Source organism: Centroberyx affinis, unplaced genomic scaffold (genome assembly GCF_046629955.1).
Source record: "Centroberyx affinis isolate AG114_WGS23_722 - 3 ecotype Tasmania unplaced genomic scaffold, CSIRO-AGI_Caff_v1 ptg001778l_1, whole genome shotgun sequence".
NCBI classification, from domain to species: Eukaryota; Metazoa; Chordata; class Actinopteri; order Beryciformes; family Berycidae; genus Centroberyx; species Centroberyx affinis.
The window spans coordinates 322158-347742 of NW_027280171.1; the positions used below are offsets into that span (position 1 = coordinate 322158).

Consider the following 25585-nt stretch of genomic DNA (forward strand, 5'->3'; position numbering starts at 1 on the left):
ATGGAACGGCTAAAGCAGGTAACGTTAACCTTAACCTTAAAGACGCTCTGCCTTTAATAACAATAATGTAACGTTACATGATGGGACTTTGGGCCATAGATCTGATGTTTCCCAACCAGCTGGAATTGTCCATTTGGTCCTCAGTTATCACCTGAGATTTCGGGACAGTTATAAACCTTCAACTTACTAAATGGCATCGTTGGCTTCTAACTCATTTGAGTCTGATGTTGTTACCCTACTCCCATTCTCAGCCAACCGTTTTGATCTTTGTGGGTCTAGCTAACTGTAGTAATGCCACAGAATATTAATATACATATTTTTCCTCCTCTTTCAGACTTGTTCGTGCTCCGGCAGCAAAGGATTCTAAAATAAACAATTTGTTATCTATTTAATGTATAATGGAAACTGTGTTGCAACACTCAGTGTTTGTATCTGACCTACAGATGGAAGATGACTCTATCCATAACATGAGTCAGTCCAGAGGATGTCCTGGTCTCCCACCTCTGCCCAAGACCTCCAATGCGCAGCCCTCAGAGCTTTATCAAGTAAGACATAGACTATTATTATTTAACTTAGTTGTAAAGACAGGTCAGTTTCGCTCAATTTTAGTCTGGTGTCATAGATAGTTAAAGTATGCCTATTAAAATTTTACATTCCTGTTACCCCAGATAGTCTTGAGGCACAGTCATCACCCACCCATCCTCCAGAGCACCTCCTGGACTCTAGCAGTTCCCTTTAAAGAGCAATGTCACCATCGTACCCCCAGTGAGTCCATTGGGAACAACTACAGCCCCCGGGCCCGGGACCTGAAGATTGGTAACCTACAGCGCAGACGTCGAACTGCCCATGACTCCTTGGTAGATTCAGCGGGGCCTTGTATCCTTTCAAAGCTCTCTCATGTCTGCTCCTGGTCTGTCTGACTAAGGGAAGTCTCCCTGAGATTGCCACTTTCTTTACTTTGTTATCTGAAGACAATTTAGATATGGATTGAATGTGAACACGTAAGACTGCTCTGGAAAGTTCTCAAAAAGATATTTGATCTTAATGAATCTTTTAGCATCTACCCCATCTGGAAGGAGACAAAAACCTACACTCAGAGGACGGTAAATATGCACTAAGAACAACACATTTTGGCCAGTATATTAAATAAAATAGTGAATAGCTTCGATATATATCCTATCTGATTTGATATTCTTTTCAGTGAAGCACCTTAATCCGATTGTTTTGTGCTTTCTCAGGGATTCATCCTCTTGCTCTTCAGCCTCACCTCGGCCAGAGCCAAGCCCTAGAGACTTCCTGACCCCCAGCAGCCGGCCTATGTCCCCCCAACATCAGCTGGACATCATGCACAGCCAAGAGGAGAAGATGAGGGCAGCTGAGATGGAACCTGGCGAGAGAGACCTGGAAGCAAGTATCATTGAATTCATTAGCCAGTCAATCATTGGTTGGTATCAAGCAGTCAGCCTGCTATGAAAAACAAGAGTCCTTTCTTTTGACACATTATTGTTGTTGACTTTACTCACACAGAGGTATCAGTACTACATCACCACTGGTGTCCAGACATCTATGCTCGCCCCCCAGCCGCCCCAGCAGATGGAGAACATCACACGTCTGCTGCCTCCTCTCACTGAGGATAGTAGCAGGCACACCCAGAACCTGAGGGAGAGCCTGCAGGAGGAGGTCAAAAGAGATTACGACTTCAGTCTTAAGAAGAGCATAGGTACAAAACAACAAAGCATTCATCTCATCAATGAAATAAATTATTTTTAATGTCTGTATTGTATTATTTAGACAAGCAAAGAGAAGTCAATATCAGCTTCACATTCATTTTACAGACAAATAGTTTGATCAAAGCAAATGCAGGACTCAGGTTACAATGACTATCAAGATATGGATTTCAGCTTCTCCTTTTAGTTTACATTGGAAAGGACATCTTTTTTCATCATTGAACACAGAGATCTGTGTATTTCTTTCATGTATACCACAGCAGCCATAAATAGCTAGTTCCCACACTTGGAATACAGTAACACTCACTTTTTCCGCTGTGAAAAAAATGCCTCCCTTGCCATGAAAATTAAATTTCTTCCTCCACGTTTTGCCATCCATCTTTTTCCCCATCAGTGGATTACGTCCTGATGGACCCATCGGAACAGCAGCGTCTGTTCATATCCAGCACCCCGAGGCCCTTCCCCAGGAGGGTGATCCGTGCGCCGGTGCCCTGGGCCAGCAGCTACCAGGAGGCCTACATGTGGCAGAGTCAGCACCTGTTCACTGTCAATTATATCATGTTTCTACTGCAGGATGTCTGGCTAAACAGGTAACACAGAACTAATGCTGTTCTGATGGAAATCTGTTGTACATTCAGTGAACGTCAGATTGTCTTAAGTCATGTATATACATTTTCACTGCTAATGTGAAAATTAAATTGTCTGAAATTGAAATGTCTGGATCACAGATTGTAGAAATAAAGCCTATATCCAGTTAAATGGGGCATATTTGGAAAATAAACTGATATTGTAATCAGTAAACATGAAAAGCATGCTCCCTGTAATACTACTCAGATCCCTGACAGCTACATCAGTTGACCTTATGTCTGGTCACTGACACAGGAGATAGGGTGTCAGGTACAGCCACTAAACAGGCAATCGGGACAATATGTGCATGGTGGTACATAGCTAAACTTCAGTACTGGCCTGCATTAACTATTTGGCAAACAGAAAAGAATGTGCAGATAAAAAATATGAGTATGTCTGATAGGTAACAGAATGCAGGAAGCTGTTTTGTTTAATTGCTGACTTTTTACAGTTAAACAGAAAAATGTGTGAATAGTAACTTCTCATCTTTTATCTTTTTTCAGCTTCTCTTCCCTAAGGTTTGTCCGACTGGAGGACCTCTCCTCCTCCGACCTCCCCCTCCTTCCGTCTGAGTTTGAAGAGCTGGTCCAGAGACAGTGCCAAGCCACCAGAGACGAACTGGTCCACAAGTGAGTCTGTTCTGTCAGTAATGCTTGTCTGTCAGTGAGACCATAAGCTGATGTCCAGACTTAATCATGGTAGTGTCTTCAGATTGGCTTGTATGTCTATGCAGACAACCAAGAGAGCTAATCCTGTTGTACTGTAGGTGCAGGCTCATGTTTCCACCTTGTCCACTTTGTTAGACCCGTGTCACGCTGCCTTTCAGCGGATTACTTTACTCAATATCTCACTTGAGGATTCCATTGCAACCTTTTCTGTGTGCCTATTGTGTAGCCTAGTGGGCTCTGTAGTAGCCCAGTAGGCTATTTGACTGCATGACTGAAATATGAGCCATTGTAATTTGTAGAAATTGGCCACTATTTGTTTATTTTCATGTTCACAATTTGCACCTGCTAGGATACCATTATTCTGTGGTAGCCCAGTTTCTCTTGCTAACCAAACTCAAGCCAGAGGACATTCTGTGTCCGTATAGCTTTAGGCCAAGTAGAACTGGGAAAAAATAAAGGAAATAATTGCATCAGTAGCCAGTACAGTCAGTTGAACTCCATTAAGTAGAGTACTTACTTCTATAGGATTTCTCCAGCACACCTTCAGTAAAATGCCCTATAAACCCAAAGAGCAGTAAATGCGTAAACTGAGAGAAATTATAAGGAAAGTTTATCTCTTGTCACATCAAAAGTAATGTTGGTAGAGAAGCGGACTATATATCATTTAATAGTGTTTATGGGCATATTGACATATTGAACAGTTATTGCTGTTTGCCTTTGTAGGGAAACTACAGTGTGTCACTGCCATCTTATTGTTTCAGGTGGCTGCCGCACTGTGCATCACTATTTGTCACCTTCAAGGACCTGTGGCTGAACCTGGTGCCCACGAGTGAGAGGGTGGTTCCAGTTATTGTCCAGGAGTTCTTCTCCTGTGTGGCTGCTCTCATGTCACTGCAGCTCCGAAGCCTCGTCATTGGCTCCTTACAGGACCTGCTACTCTTTTTCACCATACACCAGGTTTGGACTCAACTGTCAGGTGTTTCTTACCATGTTTTCTTACCATGTTAAAAGGGCAGCAGTGTGTCTCTAAGCAGCACCCAGACATACAGTTTCAACTTTTATTAATTCAGTTAGCAATGATATACTTTGGCTATGAAAGCTGATTGCATAATAATTAGCCATATTTTCCACTGATTTAATTGTGGTTCATCATCAGCTGTCTGCTCTGTGCTCTGTGTCCTCCAGGAGGGTAATGACTTTGGCGAGGTGTTTAATGAGATGAAGTATGTTCAGCCTCAGGTGCTGCTGGTCAAGCTGGAAGTGGAGGAACCGCGCATTGTCTTTAACCCCAGCTTCCAGGAATGTTGGGAGCTCATCCACAGAGCCTTCATGGAAATCATCAAGAGTGCTGAGAAGCTCCCGAGGGTACAATACGCCCTCAGCACAGCAGCAAACTTTCAAGACCTCATTTCTATTTTATATCACACAATGATGTCTCAGCTATTTTACTATTTTATACACCAAACACACAGATAATCTGTGATTTACATGTGTTTTTTTGTGGGCAGGTGGAGTGTAACCTCTTTCCAGAGATCAATAACTTGTACCTACGCACTGTCAGTCCTGATGAGTTGCTGGTCACAGACCTAATCAACAAAGCTAAGGACATTTTCAACAAGAACACCGTGGGACCTAAAAAGTAATGACACATCAACTGTAATTACCTGTCTTGCAATTATTTGGATGTACCGCAGTGACTGTTAGTAACTGTAATATTAAATTTTGATGTTCAGGTATTTGAATGTATATACAAAATACAGCAATCTGCTGGACAATAAGGCAAAGCAGGATGTAACAGCGTTCCTCAATGAGAAGCACTCCCTTGAAGGATTTGCCAAGGTAGATATAGCTTTCCCTTCAAAATATACACACTGAAAACATCTTCTACTTTCAACCATTGTTGTCTAGATGCTTTGCTGTTAATTGTTTGTTAAATGATAATTCAGTGGTAATTGAAACCCCCTCTCTCCACCCCTCAGAAAATTGAAGGTATTAATCACTTGTGGAAGGAGATTGCCTCGCTGCACGTCACGGTGCCCCTCTCCATGTTTTGTCTGTATGCTGGCAAGCTGAATGACGATCTGTGTGACTGTGCTGAGAAACTGAAAGACACGATAATCACATTTGAGGTGGAGGAGAACCGAGAGCTCAACAAGAGGTGAGAGGAAAAAAACCTCCTTAAACCTGCGCGACCTGAAATCCTTCACAGGAGAAAAAGTCTAGTAAATTCCTAGAGTTAGTTCCATTCTTTGTGCGGTTTAACCAGCAAATGAATTATGTGTTTACATAAATTGTAAGAGAGAGAATGTCAACTACAAGCTACTGTTCTTTCCCAGCATCTGTCAACGTTATGAAGAGATTGCTGAGACTGTCTCAGGGAACCCAGGCACCACAGAGGAGCTGGTGTCTCTCAACCAGTACATGAAACATACCAGCGAGGTGACCCTTCACAAGCTGAAAGATGAGATCGACGAGGCAGCCAACCGCCTCTGCTTCCTCCTGGACTACGCCACTCTGCCCGGTATGTGACACCTCTAATGGTAATCACAATTAGAGTCCAATTCCATAGTAATGACATATAACATATACTGTATGTTGCCCTAGTAGATGACGTATATCTCTGCATGACGTGATATATCTCTATTGTGGTGGGTCCTTGTGATAAAATGGTGGCCTACTGCCAGTAAATCTACATATGGGAAGCATTGATTATGAAGTGTTCCACCTCAGTGTTGGAAGAAAGCAGTGGTTGATACTCTATATCAATATGTTTTTTGGCTGTCTTTTCCTTCTCCCTCTAGCTAATGACCTGAGGCTGAACTCCAGTGTATTCCATTGGCCCAATCAGATCCTCACCGTGCTTGAACTCAGCAAGGCCCGTCTGGCCACCAGTAGAGAACAAGCTGAGGACCAGCTCCAAATGAGGTTACAGGATAAAGACATTGCACACGCTTTCCTCTTACAGTACACTGAAAATAATTGGCATGTAATGTGGCAATAGTTTTGCTTGGGAATTCCAACACCTTCCCTTAACTGTTCTGTTCAGTAAATCTTGCTATGCCCAGCGTTCTGTATACACCAAACTGACTATTGTGTCTCCAATTAAAGCTAACAGCTGAGGTGATAACTGATAAATCGTCACTCTCCCACCTCAGGATATTAGAATTTGATCAGATGCTGGGGGATGTGGACAGGGAGATAGAGGCCTTTAAGAAGAAGGAACTGATAAGCATGGAAGAGATGAAGAACAATGTGGAGAAACTCAATGAGCTCAGTGCCACCCTGGATGCTGCTGTCACTGAACTGGAGGTGAGATACACAGCAGTTTCACAGTGAAGACTGACATGCATGTTTTGCATACCACTTATACATGGTGGTTATACCTTTAATTTTAAAGTGCATTAACACTAGAAAGCTTTGATTCTCCAATGAAAGACAGAATACATCATCTTTCTTTTTTCTTTATCTGGAAAGTCACGTTTCAGATGGTAGCTGGAAAATGTGTATACCACTGTGTCATTTCCACAGGACATCAACAAAGAGCAGACTCTGCTAGAGAAGGAACAGAGCCAGTTCCCCATGCTGCAAACTCTGATAGCCAACAAGCAGCCCTATGACCAGCTCTGGACCACGGCACTCAACTTCCAGAACACGTCAGAGGTCTGGATGAATGGTTGGTATCACACACTGTGCATCCATTTGTATTTTTTCACACTTGCTGTCATTTTAAATACTCTAAATGGCAGGACTTATGCCTAATGGCGCACCTAGCAAGCATTATGCACTTCCAGTAAAAGCAAGGACGCACAGTTTTTACATTGGTGTACTCCCTTGTTGATTTTACTCCCAGGCCCTTTCTTGCACCTGAATGCCGAGAAAATCTCTGATGATCTGGGGACCATGTGGAGGAACATGTACAAACTGACCAAGTCTTTCTCTAATCTTCCCGGGCCTTGCCGTGTGGCCAAAAGCTTCAAGAGCAAGATAGACCAGTTCAAGCGACACCTGCCCATCCTCACAACAATCTGTAACCCCGGCATCAAAGACCGCCACTGGGAGAGGGTCAGTGTTCAATTGTTCAGTTTTACTGGTTGTTTTACTTCATGCCTGCAAGAGCACTGTATTTTAGCCACAAAATGAGAGTAGTAAAAAAAAACGTGTTTGTTTGAAATTTTTCAATGGAAACGATATGGAGGGAATTTTATGGTTTATCATCACATCTATGTGGAAAACCAGTTGATATAGAAATCCAGTGGCAGTTTGCCTCTGGTGCAATAACCAGATGTCTTGCTACTCCTGTGACCCATGAAGCTGATGTGAATAATTGATGACACTCTACTCTTGTGTGTCCACAGATCAGCAGCACTGTGGGCTTCGATGTCAAACCAGATGTGGACAGTTCACTGCTGAACATGTTGGACCTGGGACTCTCCAAGTTCTCTGACAAGTAAGACCTTTTACGTACAGTTCACCATGCTGGACTATAGATACAGATTAACATTGATTTTGTGTTAATGACACAGATTTACTGAATGACTGTGGTATCAGAATGTGATTCATTTATTTTCCCTGGTCCCTAGGTTGGAAGAGATCGGAGCCTCGGCCAGTAAGGAGTACTCTCTGGAAAAGGCCATGGAGAAGATGAAAAATGAATGGGCTGAGCTCTGCTTCGCTTTCACTGCATACAGAGATACAGTATGACCACACTGACACACACACCATATACATATGCATGTGGTACTTTCATAATAGACAGACCACGAGCCAAGGCGCACAAACGTTGTCATTGTTTCATTGTTTTGTTTCACCCTTCTTAACCCACTCTGGCCCTGACTGTCATACAAAATATTGACATCAACTCATATTATTTGTAAACACTTTATATTTTATCCTAGGGTACCAGTATTGTGTCAGCAGTGGATGACATCCAAGTGCTTCTGGATGATCACGTCATTAAGACGCAGACCATGCGAGGGTCACCTTTCATCCAGCCAATAGAGACTGAATGCAAGGTAAGACACAACAACACAAATCATCCTTGGTCCACTTGAGAGGGTGACATCTCAGTATAGGGATGAAAGCCTTTGCCGTGTAAGTCGATAGGCATGAATACTGTACATAGACATACTCAACTGTGCTGTCAATCAAAGCAGCTTTAAGAGGTAGCCTTGATGTCTCCTTCCTTTCTTCTCCTCTTTAACACATTTTTTTTACTATCCTCCTTTTCATTCCTTCTTCCCTTGACACCTGTTGATTTTAAGATTTTACTGATCACTTAAGCGCAGTAAAGTCTGGCCTGAAGCGATATCGCAGATCTCAGGCAGGACGCTTCTGGTTGACCTAGGCTTAAGACTAAATGTGACCAGTTTCTATCAGGGTCCCTAGGCTGTGGAACGACCTGCCTGAGGAGCTAAGGCTAGCAGAATCAATATCAACTTCTAAATATAAACACTTCTTAAAACGTATTTTCATAGACTTGCTTTTATGTGATTTTTTGTTTTTACCTTATTCTCTTCTTTTGTGTTATTGTGCCCTCTGGTTTTTATTTATTTTAATTTATTTGATGAGTACATGAGTATGATGTTTGCTTTTTATTGGATTGCACTGTAAACTACTATATAGCGCTATACAAACAAAGTATGTTTCATGTATCATTTTCTTATTCTCACACTTTTATCTCTTCCCTTAGCAATGGGAGGACAAACTGTTGACTATGCAGGACATCCTAGATTCCATGTTGAAGTGTCAGGCCACTTGGCTTTACCTCGAACCCATCTTTAGCTCTGAGGACATCATTGCCCAGATGCCTGAGGAGGGACGCAAGTTTGCCATTGTGGACAGCTACTGGAAGGATATCATCGCCGAGGCGGTGAGATCCTTGTAACACTTACACAGCTTTCTGTGCTCTGTGTTAATCTGTGTGTGCGTGGACTGTGATTTGTGTTCAACGAGTCTCATGCACTTGACTTTGCTGTGTGTGCTTGATTCTCTGTGTGAATGTGTGGGTCCAGGTTAAGGACACGCGTGTGTTGGTGGCTACAGCCCAACACAACATGCTGGGGCGGCTACAGGAGTCCAATGCATTCCTGGAGGACATCCAGAAAGGCCTCAACACCTACCTGGAGAAGAAAAGGCTCTATTTCCCAAGGTGGCTCAATATACATGATGAACTCAAACTGATTTACTCATGTATAGTTACGTCTACACTATGAGTGCTAGTGTGTCAGTTGTAATGCCCAATCATATATCAGCAGGGAAAACTGAGTGAAGTGAATTTCACTTCACTCAAACCTTAACAATTGCTCATTGTAGCAACTCAGCTTTCTATGGAAAAGGACACTGGAGACAGCCTTCTGGACTGACATTTATTTCAGCACCAACAAATACAACTACATCACACAATATACAAAAAGCAGTGGCTCTCTCTGCCTCCTGACCAATGCTTGACCACGCCCCTGCTTGCCATCTTCAAAACTTCAGTTTCCTCTTGCGTCTTTACCTTAATCATTTCCCCAGGTTCTTCTTCCTGTCCAATGACGAGCTGCTGGAGATCCTGTCAGAGACCAAGGACCCCCTACGTGTCCAGCCCCACCTGAAGAAGTGCTTCGAGGGCATCGCCAAACTGGAGTTCACAGAGGACCTGGAGATCACCGGCATGATCAGCTCTGAGAAGGAGACTGTGCCCTTCACAGAAAAGATCTACCCAGCCCAAGCCAAGGTATGGACCATTCAATGTATAGCCTATATAAATAGAGCTGTGTCACTATTGTTTATGTATGATGCACTTCCCACTTTTAATCACTGCTGTTTCTATGTTTTATGTATGTATGTATCATTCTTCTCTCATTTCACATGACAGTGGTTACAGACTGAAATTAGTTAAATTAGAATTTGTTTTATTTACGGTGTGTGGTGTGTTGCCATTTGATTTCAGGGTATGGTAGAGAAGTGGCTGCTACAGGTGGAGAATGTGATGCTCAGGAGTGTCCGGGATGTCATCCATCAAGGATTGATTCAGTATGCTGAGGTATATGGATGTCAAACGTTTTTATTGGAATCTGGGGTAAACCTGAGTTTTTAACTCACTACCATTTTGAATAAGGAATCTCCACTCTTTGATGTTTTGAATCCATTATCGTCTATAGATGCCGAGGAAGAAGTGGGTGTTGCAGTGGCCTGGCCAAGTTGTCATCTGTGCTTCTTCCATCTTTTGGACTAGTGAAGTGTCTGAAGCCATCCAGACCAACTCGCTACCTGTCAGTCTTCTTCACCATTCACCATCTAATTCACCATTACCACCACTACAAATTTCCACATAGCAAGTCTTCTAAGCTTCCCAAACTGTGTAAATAATCATTTAGAAATAATCACACTGTATTCTAACATGTGCATTGTTTATCCATTCCACTCCAAGGCCTATGTGGAGAAGTGTAATGCCCAGATTGCTGACATAGTGGAGCTGGTGCGTGGGAAACTTCCAGGAGGGGCAAGGATGACGCTTGGCGCTCTTACTGTGATAGATGTGCATGGTAATATCCCAAAACGAAATACTCTGTTGATGATAATTGGATATTTCAAATGGAGGAAGTGTGTACTCTTGATTAAATCCATCTTATAGTATATCTCATGCATTTTTTCTGTTCTAGCTCGAGATGTTGTGGCAAAACTGGCGGAGGACCGCATCTCCTCGCTGAATGACTTTGCATGGATTTCTCAGCTGCGATACTTCTGGGAGGGCGGAGACGTGATGCTGCGTATGATCACCACCTGTTTGAAGTATGGCTATGAATATCTGGGCAACTCTCCCCGTCTGGTCATCACACCACTTACTGACCGCTGCTACAGGTCAGTTATGATTTGGTTGATCCCTTATCCTTATTGCTATGTCCTTATCTTATGGAGAGAGGGCTGTGAACTACAACCTGATAATAGTAACAATTATGTATAGATACTACCATATTGTCTTGGCGATATCCAAAATGTCATGTCACGATATTGTCCCGCCAAAATATATATCTATATATATATTTTTTTTTACTGTTTTCTTTTTTTTTTTTAGTTTAGGGGGGGGGGGGGTTATTTTATTTCTTCCAAATTACATCCAATTTCTATGCTGTTAATAGTAATAATTAGAAAGTTCGATATACTCGATAATATCGAATATCGGCCCAAGCCTACTACCATAACTTGAAAAGTTTCTTGAGAAGACATGAAGCTTTTTCATAGTACCAATTAGTACAATCAACATGTGGCACACCAGAACACTGATGGGGGCTCTGAAGTTGAACTTGGGAGGAGCTCCTGAGGGTCCTGCAGGAACTGGCAAGACTGAGACCACAAAGGATTTGGCTAAAGCCTTGGCTAAACAGGTAACATAATGTGACTCCCAAACTGTTATCAGTAAGACACATCCTACATTTCATCAGCTTTTCTTAATTTCACTTAATATTGCCTTTAAAGCTGTGATTTGTTCCTAGTGTGTCGTGTTCAACTGCTCTGATGGTCTGGACTACAAGGCCATGAGTAAATTCTTCAAAGGACTGGCTCAATCCGGAGCTTGGGCCTGCTTTGATGAGTTCAATCGTATTGAGGTGAGCACCGCTGCTCAGTCACATTGCAGATAGTGGTGTCTCTGCTCAAGGCAGTGGCTTTATTCCTTCTAATAATCATTGAGTACATGATAATACCTATACCCATACTTAGGCAATACATGTTAATCTAGTAGAGATTCATTGAATAGCTTTCTGATGTTATGTGTGCCTGTGTGTGTGTGTGTGTGTGTGTGTGTGTCCCAGGTGGAGGTGCTTTCTGTGGTGGCTCAGCAGGTCCTCTGCATACAGCAGGCCATTGCCAAGGATTTGAAGACCTTCATGTTTGAGGGGACAGAGCTGTCACTCAACCCCACCTGTTCCGTCTTCATCACCATGAACCCTGGCTACGCTGGCAGGGCCGAGCTCCCTGACAACCTAAAGGTACATTGCTGTAGTATTGTAGTACGGTCATACACCAGAGACCAGAGCAGAATCTGATATCTGATTGAATAGAATAGAATATAGTGGACATATCTACTCCCTATTTTACCCAGATAAACTGAAAAAGGCTTAGAGCAACATACTGTAGAATATAAAGTGCTGGAATTTGAAGCATAGCTGTCAATCTTGTCTTGTAGGCTCTTTTCCGTACAGTGGCTATGATGGTGCCAGACTATGGTCTCATTGGAGAGATCTCACTGTACTCTATGGGCTTCATTGAATCTCGCAGGTATGTGCAACTGATGTCCTGCACAAAATATTGTTGATCAATATATTGTTTCCTAAGGTAGACTCAGCTCTTGGTTTGCTCACATACCAAGTCAAATTTCTCATTGCACTTTCACTGGTAGTCTGGCCCAGAAGATCGTGGCCACCTATCGTTTGTGCTCGGAGCAGCTGTCGTCCCAGCACCACTATGACTACGGTATGCGGGCTGTGAAGTCTGTGCTGACCGCTGCAGGGAACCTGAAGCTGAAGTACCCCGAGGAGAACGAGAGCGTTCTGCTGCTTAGGGCGCTGATGGATGTCAACATGGCCAAGTTTTTGGCACAGGATGTACCACTGTTTCAGGTGACACATTATGCGTCCCTTGTTCCCCACCTACTGTTTGTTTATTTTTGTGTATGTATCAGTGTGCTTGTGTTTCATTCTTATTCAGTTCAAGTCTCCTGCTGTTGCCCATAGGGTATCATCTCTGATCTATTCCCTGGAGTGGTCCTTCCCAAACCAGACTATGATCTCCTCCTCAAGGCTCTCAATGATAACATTGCCAAGTTCAAGCTCCAGCCTGTCCCATGGTTCATTGGCAAAATCATCCAGGTATCAAGGAAGAGTATCACTCTGTAATTCTTAAGCCTCGTAAACCTTTTATTTGGTTAGTTGAAATACTACAGCAACGTAAATGCTGTAAGAATTTCATTTGTGTCATGGTGTGTAGGTGTATGAGATGATTTTGGTCCGTCACGGCTTTATGATAGTAGGAGATCCTCTTGGGGGAAAGACTTCTGCCTATAAAGTTCTTGCTGCTGCCCTTCGAGACCTCTATGAAGGTAAGCCTTTCAATTTACTTACCATTTACTTGCCACCACATTTTCATTACCCATGGTAAAATAGACACAAGCAAGTCATCAACAATGACTGACTCATTGTAGTTGAGTAGTTTCGGTGATATGTCTGTTCAGTTTTGCATTCTTTGCTCTCATATGGGTTTATTCACTGACTCATCCCCCCATCCAGCCAACCTAATGGAGGAGTTTGCAGTAGACTACTGCATCATCAACCCCAAGGCCATCACCATGGGCCAGCTGTATGGCTGCTTTGATCCGGTCAGCCATGAGTGGTCTGACGGTGTCCTGGCCACCACCTACAGGGAGCAGGCTGTCTCCACCTCAGACGATCGCCAGTGGATCATTTTTGATGGGCCCATCGATGCTGTGTGGATTGAGAACATGAATACTGTGCTGGATGACAACAAGAAGGTATCAGCCATTTTGATGCCTGCCTTGCTATCTCATTTTTGAATGCTGCAAAAATAGTCTTTTCCCTGATTTATTTCACGGTGTCACCAGTAATACCAGACTTTTCAGTGTCAGTCGACTGTACTGTATTGGTGAGGCTTACAGTATAGTGTGTGACAATAAGCTGATTAGTGTTTTTTATTCTGTTCTCTACTAGCTCTGTCTGATGAGTGGTGAGATCATCCAGATGAGTTCCAAGATGAGTCTGATCTTTGAACCTGCCGACCTGGAGCAAGCCTCACCGGCTACCGTCAGTAGGTGAGCAGCTAGGACAAGAGCTGCACCTGTAACTGTGGCACACAAATTGAAAGCATTGATTTTGAGAGAAAGTTTATGATGAAATTAGTTGTCGCTGGTTTGTTGAGTGTTACCTTTTGTCTGAAGGTGTGGTATGATCTACATGGAACCTCAGCAGCTGGGCTGGGCTCCTCTCAGAGACTCTTACATGGACACACTGCCTGAGAGCCTGAGCACTGAACATAGAGAGCTGGTGAGATTACACACACACACACACACACACACACGTTTTGAAGCAGACACTGTGTTATCTGCTAATGCTACCGTTTCTTCTGCAAACAGGGCTCACTGACAGCCTTTCAATGTTTGTGTTGCTTTAATGTCCCGAAGATATGATGTGATGTGTCCTGTATCTGTTTGTTTGGTCTTCTTTCCCATAGATATTGGATCTGTTTGATTGGCTAGTTCAGCCCTGTCTGGACTTTGTAGCCAGCGAGTGTCGCTTCGTGGTGCAGACATCCCCCATCCACCTGGCTTACAGTCTGATGAGGCTGTACACCTGCCTGCTAGGTCAGTAAGACTGACATTTTATTCATAATCAGTCAATCAGTACATCTTTTTGTCAGTGTGAGTGTTAATGTCCCTGTCTGGATCCAGATGAAATTTCTGCGTCAGGAACCAACGGTGAAGAGAACATGTCTAGCCAGCAGATAATCATGTGGCTGCAGGGCCTGTTCCTATTCGCTGTAGTATGGACTCTGGGTGGGACCATCAACGGGGACAGTCGTAAGAAGTTTGACGCCTTCTACCGCAACCTGCTCATGGGCATGGATGATGAGCACCCCCGCCCCAAGAATGTCAAACTCACCAAGAGCAACATCTTCCCCGAGCGAGGTCACCTATTCTACAGAATTATTGTGTATTCAGTTGTCATACCAGTTAAAGAATGTCCACCTCTTACTTTTTCACATTAGTGATGCACATTGTTTCCTTATTGTTTGTAGGCACTGTCTATGACTACTACTTCCACAAGGATGGACGTGGACAGTGGAATGTATGGACTGATTCAATCACAAAGGAGGAGAGCATCATCCCAGCTGGAGCCAATGTAAGTGTGCTGATGTCACAGCAGTTATGGCTGCTGAAGATGCCTCCGTGGATGGCTATGTTCTCTGAAACCCCTCCTCTTCCCACCAGGTGTCAGATCTCATCATCCCCACCATGGAGACGGCACGTCAGCTTTTTTTCCTGCATACCTACCTGGCACATGAAATACCCATGCTGTTTGTGGGGCCCACTGGAACTGGCAAGTCTATCATCAACAACAGCTTCTTAGTAAAGCTGCCTAAGGAGCGTTACACGCCCAACTGTATCAACTTCTCAGCCCGTACATCAGCAAATCAAACCCAAGACATCATCATGGCCAAGCTGGACCGAAGGAGGAAGGGGGTGTTTGGGCCTCCTATGGGAAAGAAGTGTGTTGTCTATGTTGGTAAGGATGAAGGCACATTTAATCCCATAATATTGAGTTAGAACTAAATTAATGAATGAATAATGAATGAATTTTAGACTAAACTTAATTTCAGTTCACTGACTTTTCATGGACGAATTAATATGATCCCTCCCACATAGACGACCTGAACATGCCGGCTAAGGAAATCTATGGCGCCCAGCCCCCAATTGAGCTGCTAAGACAGTGGATTGACCACTACCACTGGTACGACAAGAAGGACACCTCCAGACTGGACATAGTGGATGTGCTGTTTGTATCTGCTATGGGGCCTCCTGGGGGTGGGAGGAATGACATTACAGGTACTGTTGAAAGGATTATGATATTGGCGATTTCATTAAAGAAAGCTGTGCTAAGGATGTTTACTGTTATTAACAAAATATTTTAAATGCTAGGCCGCTTCACCCGTCACTTGAACATCATCTCTATTGATTCCTTTGATGATGAAACACTGAGCAAGATATTCAGCTCCATTACTGACTGGCACTTCAGCAAGGGGTTTGATGCTTCGTTCTACAGGTAACTCGTCAAATACGTATTTGAATGTCATACAGTTTGAGAATGATATAAATCATCTTTGTCAGGGACCATTATTTTGTCTTTATTTCCTAGGCTTGGTAAGATCATGGTACAGGCCACCATGGCCATCTATAAGGATACCATGGACAGCTTCCTCCCCACCCCATCCAAGTCCCACTACATCTTCAACCTGCGGGACTTTGCTCGAGTGATCCGAGGTGTACTTCTGGCTCCACACACACACATGCAGGTAAGACTGGAAACAACAGTGAAATGTTTGATTGAAGACATCAATCAGGAATACTCTAAAATCTATTCTTTGTGTATGTTGATCATTTATGTCAGGAGGGAAACAAACTGATCCGCCTGTGGATCCATGAGGTCTACCGTGTTTTCTATGACCGGCTCATCGACACTGAGGACAGAGAGACATTCTTTAACATTGTCAAAGACAGAACCTCTGACTTCTTTAAGCAGACCATGGATAAGGTATCACCCTGCACCATTTGATTAAACCGCACACACACACTCACACTCACACTCAAATGACATTGTTATACAGCTGTGGCTGCCAACACCATGGATTGTTCTCCATGGTGTTGGCAGGAGTTCAGGTTTTCACCCCTGTCTGTCTGTCTGTCTGTCTGTCTATAAATTAGCAAGATATCTCAAAAAGTTTGAATGGCTGAACCTTGGTGGACAGATAGCCCTTGGTCCAAGGATCAGTTGATTAGATTTTGGTGGTGATCTGGATCTGGCATTTCTGTCATTAGACACATTTTTTTTCTCGCAATGACTATTATGCTGCGTTTATACACAGTTCATACAACAGAAATGATAAACATAAACCATTATGGAGGCTGCAGCTTTGTAAGTTGGAGAATTGTTCAGTATTGATGGAGGTTTGCACTCTACCGAGTGCCCTCTAGTTTTAAAACTGATGTTGCTGTGTTTAATTCTAAACCTCTCCTATCATGTTTGTCCAGCTCCTGAGCCACCTCAGCTCAAATGGCAAGGTAGTGGACGAGACCATCCGCAGCTTGTTCTTTGGTGACTATGCCAAGCCTGATACTGACAACAAGGCCTATGATGAGATCACAGACTTGCGTGCCTTGCAGGAGGTGATGGAGTTTTACCTGGATGAGTTCAACAACTGCAGCAAGGCACCCATGTCTCTCGTCATGTTCAAGTTCGCCATTGAGCACATTTCCCGCATCTGCCGTGTGCTGAAACAAGACAATGGCCACCTTCTGCTGGTGGGCATTGGTGGCTCAGGGCGCCAGAGCGCGACTAAGCTGGGCACCTTCATCAATGACTATGTCCTGTTCCAAATCGAGCTGACCAAGAACTACAGCATGTCAGAGTGGCGTGATGACCTGAAGCGGGTGATGCTTAAAGCAGGCATTGAGGGCAAGAGCCTTGTGTTCCTGTTCAATGACAGCCAGATCAAGGACGAGGCCATGGTAGAAGACATCAACATGCTGCTGAACACTGGTGACGTGCCTAACATCTTCCCTGCAGATGAGCGTGCTGACATCATTGAGAAGGTGCAGGGCATTGCCCGGATGGAGGGCAAGAAGATTGATGCCACTCCACTCTCCATGTACAACTTCTTCATTGACCGCGTCAAGGCCAACCTTCACGTTGTACTTGGTGGGCACCTTTACCCTTTCCATTAATGTTTATCTTTTTTGTAGTAGAGAAAATGTACTTTAATCCACAAGATAGTTGGGGTTTCTATTGAGACCTAGTCCAATGACCTCATCGTCTTTGATTGAAGTATTACTAAGGAAGTACTAATTGGGAATGATGATTGTCATTCAACAGCCATGAGTCCCATCGGTGATGCATTTAGGAACCGTCTTAGGATGTTCCCCTCCCTCATCAACTGCTGCACTATTGACTGGTTCCATGCCTGGCCAAATGATGCTCTGGAGATGGTGGCCCACAAGTTTTTGGAGGATGTGGAGCTGGAGAGTGACATCAGACTGGAGTAAGGATGCAAATAACATCTGAGTTGTTCTAACTGCTTTACAGTGCCATAGACTTAATTTGCACTCATATTATTTATAAATTGATGGATCAGAAAGTGCCTCAACATAGTATAGAATGTCTAGCTTTGTGAAATATACATTTAGTACATGTTGCTTCTTTTTGATGTGATCTCAGGGTGGTGGAAATGTGCAAGACCTTCCAGACAAGTGTCAGGGAAATGTCTCAAAGGTACTTCTCCAGACTGAGGAGACACAACTACATCACGCCCACCTCCTATCTGGAACTCATCCTCACCTTCAAGACCCTGCTCAATGCCAAGAGGAATGAGGTGGACACTGTGAGGAACCGTTACATTGTTGGTCTGCAGAAACTGGAGTTTGCCGCATCTCAGGTGATGCTCCTTGACAAGCCTTTTTTATTTACTAAAGAATTTGAAATTTGTTTATTACTTAATAATTGATGGGCAAATGTTATAAACATTGGAAATTGTATTAGCTTCAGGCCAAACTTCTCCTAACTGTCAGTTATAACATCTATAACACCTTGCTCCTATGATCAAATCACTGACGGTAATGCAGTGACACACAACTAACTCCATACTGTCCACATGTCCATACATGTCCACAGGTGTCAGTGATGCAGCAGGAGCTGACAGCCTTGCAGCCAGAGCTCATCCAGACCTCAGCTGAGACAGATAAGATGATGGTAAAGATAGAGAAGGAAACAGTGGAGGTGGACGCTAAGAAAGCACTAGTGTCTGCTGATGAGAAAGTGGCCAATGAAGCAGCAGCTGCAGCTAAAGCCATAAAGGTATCGTACATTAACACGTTTCAGGAGCAATGACACTGTCTGGGCTACACTGCAAAAAAATCCATCTTAACAAGTCATTTAGTGTAGTATTGAGTCTAAAAAAGTTTAAGATTTAAAGTACTAGAATAAGTAACTTGTTAAAATAGATGTTTTTTGCAGAGTATGGGTTTGTAGACCCCTGCATGTTTAGAAACTGAGGATTGTGCACTGTTGGTCTTCAGGATGAGTGTGAGGGAGACCTGGCAGAGGCTATGCCTGCCCTGGAAGCTGCCCTGTCAGCCCTGGACACCCTCAAACCTTCAGACATCACAGTAGTTAAGTCCATGCAGAATCCCCCAGGTCTAGTTAAACTAGTCATGGAGTCCATCTGTGTCATGAAGGGTATCAAACCTGAGAGGAAACCTGATCCTGGCGGCTCAGGTAAGATCATGGCTTTGAAAGAATGATCTTGATATGGCATTGTCCTCATTGACAAACTCAATACAAAATATCTATCATTACATTTTTAATATTACTCTAAAAGAAATCTGACTTGTGTCCCAGGCAAGATGATTGAGGACTACTGGGCCCCCTCTAAGAAACTCTTGGGAGACATGAAATTTTTGGAAAACCTCAAAGCCTATGACAAAGACAACATCCCTGCCCCCTACATCAAGAAAATCAGAGACAAGTTTATCGACAACCCTGAGTTTCAGCCCTCTATCATTAAAAACGTCTCCTCCGCTTGTGAGGGTCTCTGTAAATGGGTGCGAGCAATGGAGGTGTATGAACGTGTAGCCAAAGTCGTGGCCCCCAAGAAGGAAAGACTGAAGCTGGCTGAGGATGAGCTAGCTGTCCAGATGGACATGTTGGCTGTGAAGAGAGCCGAGCTGAAAGAAGTTGAGGACAGACTGCAGAGCCTGAATGACACTTTCGAGGCCATGAACAACAAGAAAAAAGAGCTGGAGGATAACATTGAACTGTGCTCTCAAAAGCTGATCAGGGCAGAGAAGCTGATAGGAGGACTGGGAGGAGAGAAGGACAGGTGGACAGAGGCTGCCAGGCTACTAGGAATAAGGTATATCAGAAATACACCTTCACAATTATTCAGGATTCAGGCCGTTTCAAGTATTTAATTTCAGTGATGATGATTATAACAATATTGGTGATGATCATTTACATATCACCTTTTAACTCATGAGGAATGTCTGTTGCCATTCCATATGTAAGTATGCATGCAGTGTACGTGAGGTTAAATATTAACTAGACTAACTAAACCTTCCTTCTCTAGATACACCAACCTGACAGGTGACATACTCCTCTCCTCTGGAACTGTATCATACCTAGGGGCATTTACAGTAGACTACCGTATTGAGTGCCAGCAACAGTGGCACATCCTGTGCCAAGAGAGGAAAATACCATGCTCTGAGGACTTCACCCTCAGCAACACCCTGGGCAACCAAGTGGCCATCAGGGCATGGCAGATTGCTGGGCTTCCTGTAGACTCCTTCTCCACAGACAATGGCATCATTGTATCTAACTCCCGTCGCTGGCCCCTCATGATTGACCCTCAGGGTCAAGCCAACAAGTGGATCAAGAACATGGAGAAGGCTAACAAGCTTGCTGTCATCAAGCTCTCAGATGGAAACTACTTGAGAACCTTGGAGAACTCCATCCAGTTTGGAACCCCAGTTCTCTTGGAGAATGTTGGAGAAGAACTGGATGCAGTGCTTGAGCCCGTGTTGCTGAAGCAGACCTTCAAACAGCAAGGTGTGGAGTACATGAAACTAGGAGAGAACATTGTGGAGTATTCCAAAGACTTTTTGTTCTACATGACCACTGGGCTGAGGAACCCTCACTACCTCCCAGAAGTGGCCATCAAAGTGTGCCTGCTGAACTTCATGATCACCCCTCAAGGCTTAGAGGACCAGCTCTTAGGGATTGTAGCTGCCAAGGAGAAACCTGAACTGGAAGAGAAGAAGAACCAGCTCATTCTGGAGAGTGCCGCCAACAACAAACAGCTAAAGGAGATTGAGGATAAGATCCTGCAGGTGCTCTCCTCTTCTGAGGGGAACATCCTGGAAGATGAGACAGCCATTAAGATCCTGTCATCCTCCAAGGTCCTCTCTGAGGAAATCTCTGAGAAGCAAAAAATCGCCAGTGTCACCGAAAAGGAGATTGATGACACTCGCATGGGCTACCGTCCTGTGGCTGAGCACTCGTCCATCTTGTTTTTCTGCATCTCAGAACTGGCCAACATCGAGCCTATGTACCAGTACTCCCTGACCTGGTTCATCAACCTCTATCTACATTCCATTGCCCAGAGCTTGAAGAGTGATGACCTGGCCGAAAGGATCAAGAATATTGTTGAGCACTTTACCATCAGCATCTACAATAATGTGTGCCGCTCGCTTTTTGAGAAGGACAAGCTGCTGTTCTCCCTGCTGCTCACTGTAGGCATTATGCAGGGCAAAGGCCAGGTTGATGACGAAGTCTGGCGCTTCCTCCTCACCGGTGGTATTGCTTTAGATAACCCTTTCCCCAACCCTGCCCCTGAGTGGCTTTCTGAAAAATCTTGGTCTGAGATTGTTAGGGCCTCCAAGCTTGCAAACCTGGATGGGTTCTTTGAGCATGTCCAAGACAACATCTCCAAATGGAAGAAGATCTATGATTCGGGAAAGCCCCATGAGGAGCAGTTGCCTGACCAGTGGAGGGTGTTGGTGGGGATGGACCGAATGGTAGTGGTCAGGTGCTTCAGGCCAGATAAGCTGGTGCCAGCAGTGCAGGAGTTCATAGTGGACAACATGGGAAGTACTTACATTGAACCGCCCACCTTTGACCTGGCAGGGAGTTATAGTGACTCCAACTGCTGCTCTCCTCTCATCTTTGTGCTGTCACCGGGATCTGATCCAACTGCAGGTGATTTATCAAAGACGTATACCCCTCCGACATTTTAACTAATAGGCTTTTGTGCATTTTCCTTCTATTAATTGATCATGCTCTTTTCCACTTGATATAACAAGAATACACTAACAAACAAGATCTCAACTAACTTTCTAGTCATGCTAATAAAATAGTGTGAAATCTTTGTTCAAAAGTCACGGCTGTTTTTGCTCTCAAACACCAAAGCCTTCATGACAACATTGCATTGGTCCTTCAGGTCTGCTGAAGTTTGCTGATGACCTGGAGATGGGGGGCAGTAAGACCCAAACCATTTCCCTTGGGCAGGGACAGGGACCCATAGCAGCCCAGATGATCGACAGAGCCATCAAAGAAGGCACCTGGGTGGTGCTGCAGAACTGCCACCTGGCCACCAGCTGGATGCCCACACTGGAGAGGATCTGTGAGGAGGCCATCACCCCAGAGAACACACACCCCAGCTTTAGGTTAGCAGAAACTACAAAAGAATATATGAATAATGAATGAATAAATGCATGGAGCAGATTTTACTGTGTGAACTGAACTGAAACATGCCACGATTCTAATACTAACACAAGCATCTTGCATGAAAAACATGTTAAAGAAGTCAAATCTTCTCCACAGGTTGTGGTTAACCAGTTATCCATCGGACAAGTTCCCAGTCAGTATCCTGCAGAATGGGGTGAAGATGACCAACGAGCCTCCTAAAGGAATAAGGGCCAACCTGCTACGCTCCTACCTGAGCGACCCCATCTCTGACCCGGCCTTCTTTGGCAGCTCCAAGAAACAGGCCGTTTGGCAGAAGCTCCTGTTTGGTCTCACCTTCTTCCATGCTCTGGTGCAGGAGAGGAGGAACTTTGGACCTCTCGGTGAGACGTATAATAAACTGTAGGTCTTATGTGCTATTTTGCCCCTGTGTAAGATGAAACCTTGTTTTTACACTGGGGCATTTGAATCTGGTATAAAGTTTATTCAATTTTGACATTATCTTAAACATTCTTCTATTCTTTTTTTTTAGTGTCAGATATCTTTAGTTTATTATTGTTTGTTAAAATTAAGCTACAGTGTTGCTCTGTTCTCTATTCTCTCCTCAGGTTGGAATATCCCCTATGAATTTAATGAGTCTGACCTGAGGATTAGTATGAGGCAGATCCAGATGTTCCTGGAGGAGTATGATGAGGTTCCACTGGAGGCCCTCACATATCTGACAGGTGAGACTTCCATGGTTATTAATGCGACAGGGCACTCATTTACATCAGTGAAATGGGCAGCAGTGTGATGTAGTGAATAGGAAGATCGCCCTTCAACCTCAGGATTTGGGTTCAAACCCCAGCAAGCAGCAAGAATCTCTCCTGCTGAAGCGTATCACATTTTTATTATTTATTTATCATAGTACAAAGCCTTAGCAAAACCTTTCAATACATCTCACCACAATGTCCTGGAATGTCCCAGAATCGTTTTTGTTCATATGATCTTTCTCCTTCTCATCTCAGGTGAGTGCAACTATGGCGGCAGGGTGACAGATGACAAAGACAGGCGTCTACTGCTGTCTCTCCTGTCTATCTTCTACAGCTGGGAGTTGATAGAGCAGGAGCGCTACCACCTGTGTGAGGGGGATCTGTATTATGTCCCACCTCATGGCCCCTATCAGGTACTGTCAAAGCACCACATTCCTAAATGACGCTATATCAAAGACTGCCATATCCAACTTTATCATGTATGATATTACATAAGGCAGTGGTATCTTGCCTGATGTTGTCACAAGTGTACTGTAAAGCACATCAATTGCACAGTTATCATTTCTATTGTTTTTATTCCAGACTTATGTTAATTACATTCGGAATCTACCAATTAGTGCCGATCCTAGTGTGTTTGGACTTCATAGCAACGCTGACATCACTAAAGACAATCAAGAGACCAATCAGCTGCTGGATGGAGTGCTGCTGACTCTGCCCAGACAGTCAGGAGGCGGGGCTAAATCTCCTCAGGTTAGCTGTACCTATAGTCTGAGGGCATGCAAAATGACATTTTGACACTTTGAGTTCACACTTATCTCTCTGGAGAAACAGCATATACAGGCCTGTAATTCATATTGTCTTCTAATTGTGTCTTAGGAAGTGGTAGATGAGCTGGCAGAGGACATCCTGTCCAAGCTGCCAGCAGACTTTGATGTGCAAATGGTGATAGAAAAATACCCGGTCATGTATGAGGAGTCCATGAACACTGTTTTGAGACAGGAAATTATCCGCTTCAACAGGTAATAACAACTCATGTTCTGTTCAGCAAGTCGATCCTCAAGGTTTCTCTTGAAATTGCACACCTATTAACCACATTAAATTATAAATACTGTAATAATAATAATAATAATGATGATAATAATACATTTTCTTTGTATAGCGCTTTTCAAGATACTCAAAGATACTTAACATGAAATAGCATAGTATATAAAGTATAAAAAAAACTATACTATATAAAACTGTGTAAAACTGTACAAAAAACTAAACTAAAATATGGGATAAGTCAGTAGAACCAGGCACTAAAATTACATGGCACAACCAGTAGCAGTCAAACAGTGGCAGTAGCAGTCAATAAGAAAAGTAGCAACAATTCATAATAACTTTCAAATAACTCATGTTCATTTATCTGTCTATGCGAGGTACAGTCATGAAATCCTTCACAATGAATATTTTATCACATCTGTTGCCCCTCCTGTCAGACTCACTCATGTGGTGCGTGTCAGCTTGGTGAACATCTGCAAGGCTCTGAAGGGCCAGGTTGTTATGTCTGCTGAGCTGGAGAACGTCTTCAACAGCATGCTGGTGGGCAAGGTGCCCGCTATGTGGGCAGCCAAGTCCTACCCCTCCCTCAAGCCAATGGGAAGCTATGTGGCTGATCTCCTGGCCAGGCTGCACTTCCTACAGGTTAGAAATAACATTGTTTAGGGTGACACAGACCTTGGCAAAATGGGTCGCTGAACCGCCTTCATATTCAAATCTTAGTAAAGCAACATTGAATGGGTGACATTGCACGTTTGACTATGCTAATAGCTATGTATGTGCTTGGATGTCTGTTTTAACAGGAGTGGATAGACAACGGCCCACCTACAGTCTTCTGGCTCTCTGGCTTCTTCTTCACCCAGTCATTCCTCACTGGAGTGTCTCAGAATTTTGCCAGGAAGTACACCATCCCCATAGACTACATCGGCTTTGAATTTGAGGCATGCAATGAAATACAATTGTTTCTCAACTTCCTCTGAGTTTTTGCCAAGCTATCTATTTTTGGAGTGGAGTTTCATACTTTCAATTCTGTTTCAGGTGACCAAAGAGGAGACCCATATGGATGAGAAGCCAGAGGATGGGGCCTATGTTAGGGGCCTTTTCCTTGAGGGGGCACGCTGGGACAGGGAGAAGATGGTCATTGGAGAGTCCCTCCCCAAGATCCTCTTTGACCCTCTGCCCATCATCTGGCTCAAGCCTGGAGAGATGGCCAAGTTCAAACATGAAAACCTCTATGTGTGTCCCGTTTACAAAACCAGTGCCCGTCGAGGAACCCTGTCCACCACAGGCCATTCTACCAACTACGTCCTGCCCATCGAGCTGCCCTCTGACCAGCCGCAGAAGCACTGGATTAACCGAGGGGTGGCCTGCCTCTGCCAGCTGGATGACTAAGAACTAGCTGGAAGTTAGATCTCTGAGAGCTAATTCAGTGTTTGAGGTAACTATTAAAATATACACCAAACAAATGCATTTGTGTTTGTATGCAAAAATGACACAGGTATACATCAGTGTAGTTTATTGACTGGTCCAAGATGTTGACAATGTTGTTTGAGCTTGAGGTTTGTTGAATGCCTCATGTTTGCAACCAGGAATCAATCTTGAAATCATAGAATCACATGTTTCCTCTCTCTAGAGAATGAGAATGAAGTCTTACGGTCTAAACTGCAACCTTGTGTCTTGGATAAGACAAGATTGTTTTGCTGTATTGCTGTATACTACAGGGGGGTATCGCTGAATTTCAGCATTCAAATAGGTCATCACTATGACCC

General features: G+C 43.8%; 1 protein-coding gene across 1 annotated transcript; it reads left to right on the forward strand.

The window, feature by feature from the left end:
• On the forward strand, positions 1 to 25208 carry dnah3 (dynein axonemal heavy chain 3). The gene is made up of 61 exons (XM_071529295.1): positions 1 to 18; positions 444 to 545; positions 669 to 910; positions 1308 to 1407; positions 1528 to 1720; positions 2122 to 2317; positions 2858 to 2983; positions 3784 to 3979; positions 4208 to 4387; positions 4531 to 4661; positions 4756 to 4861; positions 5002 to 5180; positions 5359 to 5543; positions 5824 to 5947; positions 6178 to 6331; positions 6551 to 6695; positions 6873 to 7084; positions 7378 to 7469; positions 7603 to 7717; positions 7918 to 8034; positions 8712 to 8891; positions 9034 to 9170; positions 9539 to 9740; positions 9957 to 10049; positions 10168 to 10278; positions 10437 to 10551; positions 10669 to 10867; positions 11283 to 11391; positions 11500 to 11613; positions 11818 to 11994; positions 12192 to 12283; positions 12405 to 12624; positions 12739 to 12873; positions 12992 to 13103; positions 13291 to 13532; positions 13729 to 13829; positions 13956 to 14061; positions 14249 to 14378; positions 14466 to 14702; positions 14813 to 14916; positions 15006 to 15300; positions 15441 to 15620; positions 15714 to 15837; positions 15931 to 16087; positions 16183 to 16326; positions 16824 to 17490; positions 17665 to 17830; positions 18007 to 18223; positions 18460 to 18642; positions 18864 to 19062; positions 19186 to 19699; positions 19913 to 21540; positions 21782 to 22007; positions 22165 to 22409; positions 22635 to 22751; positions 23034 to 23191; positions 23361 to 23528; positions 23655 to 23797; positions 24257 to 24461; positions 24620 to 24757; positions 24855 to 25208. Exons 1-61 carry the CDS (start codon positions 1 to 3, stop codon positions 25206 to 25208), a joined length of 12057 nt encoding a protein of 4018 aa, XP_071385396.1.
• Positions 25209 to 25585: the final 377 nt, after the last annotated feature.